This window comes from Apodemus sylvaticus, chromosome 7 (genome assembly GCF_947179515.1).
Source record: "Apodemus sylvaticus chromosome 7, mApoSyl1.1, whole genome shotgun sequence".
Classification (NCBI taxonomy): Eukaryota; Metazoa; Chordata; class Mammalia; order Rodentia; family Muridae; genus Apodemus; species Apodemus sylvaticus.
In genome coordinates, this window is record NC_067478.1 from 4,770,945 (window position 1) to 4,782,320 (window position 11,376).

Genomic DNA, 11,376 nt, shown 5'->3' on the forward strand with positions numbered 1-11,376 from the left:
GGGGTTCTAGGGCCAGACTCTGACACAGGAGCCTGACACGGAGGAATGAGTGGATGTGTTGTCAAGTCCCTATTTAATTTTTCTTCTAGGAGTGAGTGGGCTGGAGGGTGGCATCCAGCAGACTGTGACATTACAGCCCAAGGCGACCTCGTGGCCAGACGGACTGGGATGCGCGAGGCTTTGTTGGTAGAGCCCTTGCTGGCCTACCCTACCTAAAGCCGTGGATTCCATCCCTAAGCCACACGAAAACAAGCGAGAACTTATTAGGGAGATGGAGAGGGGAGGATCAGAAGTTCAAGGTCAGGTGCTAGAGAGATGGCTCAGCGGTTAAGAGCAGTGACTGCTCTTCCAGAGGTCCTGAGTTCAAACCCCAGCAACCACATAGTGGCTCTCAACCATCTGTAATGCCATCCAATGCCCTCTTCTGGTGTGTGTCTGAGGACAGTGACAGTGTACTCAGATAAAAAAAAAAAATATATATATATATATATCTTTAAAAAAAGAAGTTCAAGGTTACCCTCAGCTACGCAGTATTTGAGGCCAACCTGGAATACATGAAAACCTGTCTATATATATTTCATGGCAGACAGACATGATTCCTGAGATTCCCACTCCATGCTGAGATCACCCCAGGACCTGACAATACTTCTTGTCAAACCTTACACAGGAGGGCAGGGATTGGCAAAAGTCAGAAACAAGCTCAGCCCCAGAGGCTGCCTCAGTTTAGTGGCCATCCTGACTCTACACGTCACCCTGGGTCTCCACCCATCCACCCTGACACAACCCTTAACTTCATCCCTGAGACCTCTCGACAGAGACCCTGGCCTCTGACCTCCCACTAGCACTTTGGGTCTGGCTCTGTCCTCTGAGATGCGTTTCAGTCACGTGTCTAACTCTGCTCTCCCAGTGTCTGACCCACGATCAGGTAGATAATACAGAACTCACAATAGTCTATTTTCTAAACATAAATAATAATTCAGGATATGGTTACATGGGCCTGAGAGGCTGTAGAGGTGCTTCGGCAGACACACTAAATGCTGCCTTTGGCTGGCTTCCAAGCTGAAGGATTTTGGGGCCATCAGCACGAGGCAAGCTCAGACCCACCGTGTTTGTCTGTGTTGGATGGGTCCTTGCATGGGTCACCACATCTGGTGACCTCCTGGCCACAGGAGGGTCATGGTGAGTGCTCCTAAGCAGGCAGGTCTAGCCTAGGGTTGATTTCAGCCTGTCTAGTTAATTGTAAGACATTCTGGTGGTTGGAGAGATGGCTCAGCGATTAAGAGCATTGACTGCTCTTCCAAAGGTCCTGAGTTCAATTCCCAGAAACCACCTGGTGGCTCACAACCACCTATAATGGGATCTGACGCCCTCTTCTGGTGTGTCTGAAGATAGCTACAGTGCACTCATATAAATAAAATAAATACATCTTAAAAAAAAAAAAAGCCAGGCAGTGGTGGTGCACGACTTTAATCCCAGCACTTGGGAGGTAGAGGCGGGCAGATTTCTGAGTTCAAGGCCAGTCTGGTCAACAGAGTGAGTTCCAGGATGGCCAGGGCTACACAGAGAAACCCTGTTTCAAAAAAAAACAAACAAACAAACAAAAAACAAACAAACAAACAAAAAACAACCAAAAAACCAAACAAAACCAAACCAAAATAAAATAAAATAAAAAAAGATGTTCTGAGTGACCATGCTATAGGGACAAATACGAAGACACTGAAACCCTGGAGCCCTGCTTGACCTGATGGCAGGGACCAGGAAAGCCTGGCTCTGGGTCTTTTTAAAGGAGGCATAGGGTCAGGATACAGCTCGGTCGGTAGAACGTTTGGCTAGCACGCAGGAAGCTCCAGGACCACATAGGCTGGGCATGAAGCTACTTACTATAATCCTGACACTTAGGAGGTAAAGACAGCATCAGAAGTTCATGATCATCCTTGGACACATAATGAGTTCCAGACCACCCTGGGCTGAGACCTCATCTTTAAAACATAAACAGCTGGCCAGTCGTGTGTGATGGCGCACACCTTTGATCTCAACACTACAGAGCAAGAGGTAGGTGGATCTCTGAGTTCAAGGCCAGCCTGGTCAGAGTGAGTTCTAGGACAGCCAGGGTTACACAGAGAAACTCTGTTTCAAAAAGAAAAAAAGTAAGGGCTGGAGAGATGGCTCAGCGGTTAAGAGCACTGACTGGGGGAAAAAAAAAAGAGCACTGACTGCTCTCCCGAAGGTCCTGAGTTCAAATCCCAGCAACCACATGGTGGCTCACAATCATCCATAATGTGTTCTGACACCCTCTTCTGGAGTGTCTGAAGACAGCTACAGTGAACTCACGTATAATAAATAAACCGTTAGAGGGGGAAAAAAAGTAAATACATAGACAAGCAAACAATAAACTCTGGCTTATTTTACCCCCAGAGTTAAAGTCTCAACGGATGCCCCCAAGAGCTGCCACTGTGCGGGGAAGGGAGCCTCCCTATGCTTACCTGGACCCACATCAGGACCGGAGAGGTGACCGTCAGCCTGTCCTTGTGTACATGGACACCGCCCTGAGTGCTGCAGGGAGAACAGGTATGTGGGACGGAGGCCCGGGCAGGCCGAGCTCTGAGGAACTGCCCCACGGTGGGTGGCACAGGCCTCCAGACAAAAGACAACATCCCTTGGGTGCCAAGCAGAAGTTGCGTACTAAGCAGGGAACAATGTAAGAAAAAGGCGTGGAGTCTTTTCATACCAAACTGGACAGTTCATTTTTTTGTTTTCATTTCATCTATATATGTGTTTTGCCTCTATGTATGTATGTGTACCACAGGTGTACCCAGTACCCTTGGAGGTCAGAACAGGCCATCAGAACCTGTAGAATTGGAGTCATGGATGGTTGTGAGCCACCATGTGGGTGTTGGGAACTGAACCCAGGTCCTCTGGAAGAGCAGTCAGTGCTCTTCACTGTAGTCTCTCCAGCCCTGGGGAAGCCTTTTCTAGAAGGTACCATCTTAGAAGAGAAAGCCTTGCCCAGAAGCCAAGGTTAGACCTCAGCACTGAAAACTGGTTGCTTTTTAATTCCACTCCAGGGTCTTATGTTGTAGCTCAGGCTGGCCTGGAACTCATTCCTGATGGCCGAGGTGTGTGTACTATACCCTGTCACATGTGATGGCACTCTCCTGTCATCCCTACGCTCCGGAGGCTGAGGCAGGAGGACTACCAACTGGGGGCTAACCTATAAAAAGGAAATCTTTTTCTCAAAAAACAAAACAAGACAAACATACAAACAAACAAAAACCCCATATGTGACAGCTGTAACCTCCAATTTTTGGAAGTAAGGGGTGAAGGAGGATTAGGAATTTAAGGTCGCCCGGGCGTTAGTGGCACACACCTTTAATCCTAGCACTTGGGAGGCAGAGGCAGGTGGATTTCTGAGTTTGAGGCCAGCCTGGTCTACAGAGTGAGTTCCAGGACAGCCAGGGCTACACAGAGAAACCCTGTCTTGAAAAAACAAAAAACAAAAACAAAACAAACAAACAAAAAAAAAAAACAGAAAAGGGAATTTAAGGTCATCTTCAGCTACACAGTGAGGCACATGAGACCCTATTTCAAACAGGGATACTAGGCGAGAGACAATACATTCAGGTGCACACGTGTGTGCACCTGCCACGTGCCAAAAGTAGTTTAAGAAAAAGAAAGCAGACGGTGGATGTGACCGCTGGACCCTGGCCTGAAAGAAGCACGAGCGGACACGGACGGTTTTCTTTATAACATCTCCAGTCTGTGGTACTTTCTTTTTTGAGACGGGGCTTCTCTGTGTAGCCCTGGCTATCCTTGAACTCAGAGATCCACCTGCCTCTGCCTCCCAAGTGCTAGGATTGCTGAGTGCTGAGTGCTGAGATTAAAAGCTTGCGCCACCGCAGCCCAGCTTGGTGATATTCTTCCATTGGTCACAGAAGGTAACCAAGAACAACTTAACAATTGTGCCTGGCGCAAAACAGATCTCAAATTTATGAGTGAATGAATGAATTCAACTGGGAAGGAACAGGGGAGAAATCACTCTCTGTAAAGAAAAGCTTCTCAGGGGCTGCAGAGATAGATAGCTCAGCGGTTACAAAGAGCACTGGCATCCCTTCCGGAGTGAAGTGGGTTCAATTCCAGCACGCTATGGTGCCTCACAGCTGTTTGTAATTCCAGTTACAGAGGATCTAATGTCCTTTTCTGGCCTCTTTGGGCACCAAGCAGGAATGTGGTGCACAGACATACATGCAAGCAAACACACACATATAATAATAATAATAATAATAATAATAATAATATAGATGCTCAGAGGTCTATGTAGACCTCTTTTGCACTTTTGCAGCTGGGTTAAGTCAGAGCATTATAGCTGATGCATGCAAATGGTTTAGGAAGGCTCTCAAACCACCCACCCACACGTGCTCACCAGGTACATACCCAAATTCCGGAAGGTCTCTGTCAAAATGCACACTGTCCTCATAGAAGACGTTCAACTCTGCATCAACGGCAACAACTTTAACCTGGAAGGCATTTATGAAAACGGTTCATAGGATTTTCTCAGCCTCTACCTCTGTCCAGGAGGCTTGTAAGTTCAGTCAAGGTTCAGCATTGAGACAAAGGCTAATGGGCATCATTGTAACCATAGCAACATAAATTTCATGGCATACATGCTCAAAAAAGGAAAAGCAGAAGAAAAAATATTAAAAAATGAGGACAGTGGAGGCCATGTTCCTGCACCTGGCAAGGAGACTCGTCTCTGAGGTTGTCCTCAGAGACATGACTACCGTCAATCCAGACATGACTTCCTAAGGGCAAGGTGACTATGAGATGTTCCCCACAGGAACCCACTGTCTTCATCCGTCTGAGACGGGTCTCACAGCTACTGTGGTTATTCCTCAAGGGCCCGTGTTGAACGCCTCCGGGCGTCCCAAGCCTACTTGGAAGACAAATTGTTAATTCATTCAGCTATCGCTGGGAACACCAACCTCTGACCTGCAGTCCTGAAATCACAGACCCTGGCATGCCGGTGCCAGCCAAAGGGGGGTTGGCGGAGGCAGAGGACAGGCAAAGTCCATTTGCAAACTATGTCCATTTTACTTTTAAAAAAAATAAAAGTGTGTGGCCTGGTGGCACCCTCCTTTAAACCCAGCACTCAGGGGGCTACGGACAGGGGATCACTGTGAGTTCAAGACCAGCCTAGTCTACACAGTGAATCCAGGCCAGCCAAAGCTACATAGTAAAGTTCTGTCTCAAAATATAAAATAAAGTAATAAATGAAAGTAAAGTAAAGACGCTCAGTGGTGATCCGGATCTGGGCTATGCGTGCGCGCACACCTCTGCCAGCCTGTGGGCTCTGCTGTTTTCGCTGAGTGTCTTGGATTCCAGCCATCTGCAACCGGGACTCGCGTGGACCCCTCGGGGTACTTCCCCCACCACCATCCCCGCTCGGTGTTCTCGGGGTTCCGCGGGGAGGCACCCGCGGTTTCCGGGAGGACGCCTCTCGCTGGCAGGGCATCGCCAGGCTCCTGCTTCGCTGCCCGCGACCCTCGCGTACCTGCTGCGTGCTGAAGTCCCAGCCCAGGCAACAACGGCGGCCCGCGCGCTCCGCCATGGTTCTGGGGGTTCCCGCCGCCCGTCTGTGGGTCCGTGCGTCCATGTGTCCTGTGGCTGCGAGACTGTCGCCGCGCTCCGTCGCCCAGAGACGCCAGGCCCGCCTTTCGCCACGCCCGGCAGGACTCTGGACTGGAGTCACGAGGCGGGACTTGCACTCTGGCGCCGCCTGCGGGAGGGTCGCGAGTGGGACAGCGTCTGGCTGGGGCTCCTAGTGGTCGCAATCGGTGCAGGTCACCCACCCTGCAGTGCAGTGGCTTCCCTCCAGTTTCACCCCCTGCGCCGACCTAAGGTAATCCCAGCACTTGGAAGGCTGTGATAGGAGGATCTCAAGTTCAAGACCAGCCTGGGTAAATTGTTGAGCCCCAGGGGTGGAAAAAGCCAGTTGTAGTTACATGCACTCAGGAGGCGGAGACAGGTGGATCTCTGTGAGTTCAAGGCCAGTCTAGTCTACCTAAGAGAATTCCAGGACGGCCAGAGCTACATAATAGAGACACCTTGTCTCAAAGTAAAATGTGTGGTGGGCTTCTGAAGGTCGAGTGGGGTGTATATAGCAAGTTCTAGGTCAGCCAAGGCTACACAGTGAGACGATGCCCCCCCCCCCCATATATAAATGAAAGGAAAAAGAAGAAAAAAGGAAATGGAGGCCAAAGATTTTCGTTTGTCTGACCTGTGCCCTAGAGTCAACTAAAAAGTAAAATAAAAATTAAAATCTTAATTAAATTTGGGATCGTAGTTTACACTGTAATCCAGTACTTGGAAGGGTGAGGCTGGAGGGCCCTGAGTTTGAGGCCAGCCTGGAATAGCAAGATCTGTCTTGAATAATAAACTCTCTCTCTCTTCCTTCTTTTATTTTTTGTTTTGACAGTCTCGACTAAGCTCAAAAATTCCTTTTGCCCAGACTGGCCTTGAATTTACAATCCTCCCACCAGAAACTCCCAGGAGCTGAGATTAAAGGCCCGTAACACCAAGTGTGGCCCTACATGAACTGTTATAAAACAAGGTCTCACATACCCCAGGTTGGCCTTGAACTTACAGTGTAGCTGGGACTGACCTTGCATTCCTGATCCTCCAGCCTCACTCTCCCAAGTGCTGCGATTGCGCATCAAAGCCACTGTTATTGTGACCCATGGGTCAGCAGACAGCCTGGGCTGAGCTCAGGTGTGGAGGCTCTGCTTCACAAGATTCTGATACTCCTCCCCTCCCCCTTCCCCGCCCCCACTCTCTCCCCAGAACAGTATGGTTCAAGTTTTTTGTTTGTTTGTTTGTTTGTTTGTTTTCAAGACTGGGTTCCTCTGTGTAGCCCTGGCTGTCCTGGAACTCACTCTGTAGACCAGGCTGGCCTCAAACTCAGAAATCCGCCTGCCTCTGCCTCCCAAGTGCTGGGATTACAGGCATGCGCCACCACGCCTGGCTTCAAGATATTTTAATGAAGACATTAAGCATAAAGGCTGAGAGAAAGGCTGTACAGAAGAGGGGCTGGAGAGATGGGCCGCGGCTAAGAGCACATACTGCTCTTACAGGAGAGCTGGGTCTGAGTCCCAGTACCCACGTCTGTAGTGAGTTCAAGCCCAGCCTGAGCAGTTTAGTGGTCCATCTGAACATAAAATGCAGGTTGGGAGAGTAGCTCTGCCGCAGAGCAGGGACAAGGCTCTAGATCCTCAGTGCTGTGACAGAAAAAGCAAAACGAAGAGACCGCCAGAAATTAGGCACCGAATTAGGTAAGCCCATTATAATTCAGATTCAGTAACTAACTTGTTTTATGTATCTGTAATTTTATAATATGTTTATATGCAGAAGATTTCATCTTGGGGGTATATTGGAAATTAAATCTATATTCAGTCTATTTTTTAAAAAAAATTATTTATTATATATGAGTACACTGTAGCTGTCCTCAGCCACACCAGAAGAGGGCATCAGATTCCATTACAGATGGTTGTGAGTCACCACTTGGTTGCTGGGAATTGAACTCAGGACCTCTGGAAGAGCAGTCAGTGCTCTTAAGCACTGAGTCATCTCTCTAGCTCCTAATGTTCAGTCTATTGTGATTCAAAAGAAATAAAATTAGTCTTTAGATCCGTGGAAAGCTGTCTTGAGGGAAGATGGCATTTTGACCAACTGTTTCTATTGGGGCAAGCACCACATACCTGGTCCAAGTTGGAGTGTGGGGGTGGACCTGCCTTCGGTTAAGTAAGTAGCTACTGTTAAAAGGGCAGCTGACACTGAAGCTTTTAAAAAGCTGAGCCAAGCAGGGCAGTGGTGGCCCATGCCTGTAATCCCAGCACTTGGGAGGCAGAGGCAGGCGCATTTCTGAGTTCTAGGACAGCCAGAGCTACACAGAGAAACCCTGTCTTGAAAAACAAAAACAAAAAAAGTCAAGTTAATGTTTGCAGCTGGGGAAATGCTGGATGGGCTCTTGTGTGCAAGCAGCAGCTCTGGGGGGAAGGAGCTTGTCTTTCCTAAAGGGAACGAGCCTGCTGTGTGTGTGCGGATTTCTGAGTTCGAGGCCAACCTGGTCTACAGAGTGAGCTCCAGGATAGCCAGGGCTACACAGAGAAACCCCGTCTTGAATAAAAACCAAAAAGAAGAAGAAGGAGGAGGAGGAGGAGGAGGAGGAGAAGGAGGAGAAGAAGGAAGAGGAGAAGAAGGAGGAGGAGGAGGAGGAGAAGGAGAAGAAGAAGAAGAAGAAGAAGAAGAAGAAGAAGAAGAAGAAGAAGAAGAAGAAGAAGAAGAAGAAGAAGAAGAAGAAGAAGAAGAAAAAGAAAATAACCCACTGTCACCCACAGAGCCGTCACTCCGTCCTCTTCTTCGGCCACCTAGCGTTCTGTAGACCCCAAGCTCACAGTGATCAATCTTCCTGCCTTAGCCTCCCAAGTGCTGGGATTAGAATCAGGTTGGAACTTTAAAAGAAATATTCATTTTAAAAATTACGTGTATGTGAGTGCGGTGCCCCTGGGGTTCACGAGGCTGGAGTGACAGGCAGTGGCAAGCCACCTGGTAGGAGTGAATCAGATGCTCTGAAGAGCCACATGTGCCTTTAACCCGAGCCATCTCTCCAGACCCATTAGAACTTTTAAATCGTTCTCTTTATGAGATAGAATCTTTTTCTTCCTTTTATTGAAAATAAAAAAATCTATTGAAAATAAATTTTTCTTATACTAGATCCTGATTACATGTCCTATACTGGCTGGTTTTGTGTGTCAACTTAACACAGGCTGGAGTTATCACAGAGAAAGAAGCTTCAGTTGTGGAAGTGCCTCCATGAGATCCAGCTGTGGGGCATTTTCTCAATTAGTGATCAAGTGGGGAGGGCTCATTGTGGGTGGTGCCATCCCTGGGCTGGTGCTCTTGGGTTCTATAAGAGAGCAAGTTGAGCAAGCCAGGGGAAGCAAGCCAGTAAGAAACATCCCTCCATGGCCTCTGCATCAGCTCCTGCTTCCTGACCTGCTTGAGTTCCAGTCCTGACTTCCTTTAGTGATGAACAGCACTGTGGAAGTGTAAGCTGAATAAACCCTTTTCTCCCCAACTTGCTTCTTGGTCATGTTTGTACAGGACTAGAAATCCTGACTAGGAGCTGGAGAGATGGCTCAGTAGTTAAGAGCACTGACTGCTCTTCCAAAGGTTCTGAGTTCAAATTCCAGCAACCACATGGTGGCTCATAACCATTCATAATGAAATCATAACCATCTGTAACAAAATCTGATGCCCTCTTCCTCTTCCAGGGTGTCTGAAGACAGCTACAGTGTACTCACATATAATATATAAATAAATCTTTAAAAAAAAAAAAGAAAGAAAAGAAACCCTGACTAACACCTGACACCAGGCAGTGTCACACCTTTAACCCTAGCACTTGGGAGGCAGAGGCAGGCAGATTTCTGAGATCAAAGCCAGCCTGGTCTACAGAGTGAGTTCCAGGACAGCCAGGGCTACACAGAAAAATCTTGTCTCAAAAAAACAAAGAAAAAGAAAGAAAGACAGAAAGACAGACAGACAGACAGAAAGAAAGAAAGAAAGAAAGAAAGAAACCCTAAGACATGTCCCTACCCTCTACTTCTCCCGGTTCCCCTTACCTCCTCTCACATATGGGTCTACCCACTTTCTGTCATCAGAAAGCAAACAGGCTGCTAATGAATAATAATGCGCATGCGCGTAGCCCAGCCTTGCCTCAAATTCATATGCACTCAAGAATGACCTTCAGGGAATGAACTCTCCTGCCTCCACTTGACTTTCCAAGTGTTGGGTTTATATATAACCACTGTGCCTGGCTTAGATCTTTCCTCTTAATAATTAATGGTTGAGTTGGGCAGTGGTGGCGTGCACCTTTAGTCCCAGCACTTGGGAGGCAGAGGCAGGCAGATTTCTGAGTTTGAGGCCAGCCTGGTCTACAGAGTGAGTTCCAGGACAGCCAGGACTACACAGAGAAACAAACCCTGTCTCGAAAAAAAAATTAGTGGTTTGGCCAGGCATGGTGGTACATGCCTTTAATTCTAGCCCTCAGGATGGCACTCTGTGAGTTCTAGTCCAGCCTGATCTACAAAGCAAGATCCAGGATAGCCAGAGAAACCCTGTCTCAGAAAAACACGATGATGATGATGATGAGGAGGAGGAGGAGTGGTTCCAGGAGGGATGGAGGCAGGAGCAGGTAATCCCAGCACTTGAGAAACACACAAGGATGAGGAGCTCAGTGTTGGCTCTGGCCTAACCCCACCCTGTTTAGCCCAAGTTCCTGTCCACTCTGCTATTCTTAGCCAACTCATGTTCCACAGCCCAGCTCCCCACAGCAGCCAGAGGCCCTGTGGAAGGAGACGCTGCCTTGGATGTCCCGTTTCCGACCCTAGCGGGCCGGGCCCGCATGTCCTCAGCCCATGCACACAGCCTCAGTCCAGGTCATGCTCAGTGAAAGGGCAGTTGTTTTACTCTTGTCTCCTCTGGTTCCCAAATTCCCGAGGGCAGGGAAGGGCTTGGCTTCTGCCTGGGCCTTCAGGCCCATAGGGCATGTGCGTGGGAAGCAAATGCACCAGAAGGGGGCGCTGCTGAGCTGCGTGCTGGGCGGCTGGGCCAGTCAAGCTGGAGACTGCCCCAAGGAGGGAATTCCTGTACCTTCTGTAGCTGCAAGAACAGCGGGAGACAGACAGCTTCAGGTGGAGCAGCCCACTTGCCGCCAATAACGTGAGGTGACATTGTGTCCCCCACCTGTTGCCCTACTAGCACTTCCAGGTACCCCAGATTGTGCTGGAGTGGACATGCAGCAGCCTGAAAGATGGTGCGGAGCCAGGGAGCTCCTGGGGTGTGTAAGCACACCACGCAGGCTTCCCTACCCGCCGGGGAGGAGCACAGCTCCTGGCTGGGCTCTGTTCCCACGCCTGCTTGCCCTGAGAGGGTGGGCTGGAGGGTAGTCCATCAACCGTGCCCCCTCAGTACTGAAGAGGACACCTGTGCCTTGTATACTAAAGAGCAACTGCTTGGACGGATCCAGGGGATGGCCTGATGGGCGGGGACAGTGTGTCCCCAAAACTGCTGTGAGGGACACGTGGCTCCAGGCCCAAGGAGCGTCAGGGTGAGCTTCACTGTCAGGAAGGTCACAGGCCAGCATGGAGCTAAGTTAGTCAGAGCCTGGCTTGGGCGACGGGTGTTGAAGGACAGACCCGGGGAAATGCCAGAGACTGGAGGCGACGGCCAAGCAAGCTAGCAGGACTCCACAGCTGAAGCCTGGGGAGCAGCTGAGGCCAGGGGAGCTCAGGAGACTGCTGTGGTGCCGGCATCAGGAAACCT

General features: G+C 49.3%; 1 protein-coding gene across 5 annotated transcripts in view; it reads right to left on the bottom strand.

Annotated features, from left to right (window-relative positions):
• Positions 1-5,732, bottom strand: part of Xylb (xylulokinase) — a 38,629-nt gene extending 32,897 nt beyond the window's left edge. For 4 of the 5 annotated variants that reach the window (XR_007978693.1, XR_007978694.1, XM_052186997.1 and 1 more), the window contains exons 1-3: positions 5,549-5,732; positions 4,432-4,514; positions 2,484-2,553 (exon numbers count right to left, since the gene is read on the bottom strand). Coding sequence is in view for 2 of the 5 variants with exons in the window: in XM_052186997.1 (XP_052042957.1) it covers positions 2,484-2,553; positions 4,432-4,514; positions 5,549-5,650 (255 nt within the window). In the remaining 3 variants the exon portion in view is untranslated. Of the gene's footprint in view, positions 1-2,483; positions 2,554-4,431; positions 4,515-5,548 lie in introns of those variants that run through there. The other variant, XM_052186999.1, reaches the window with a different exon arrangement.
• Positions 5,733-11,376: the final 5,644 nt, after the last annotated feature.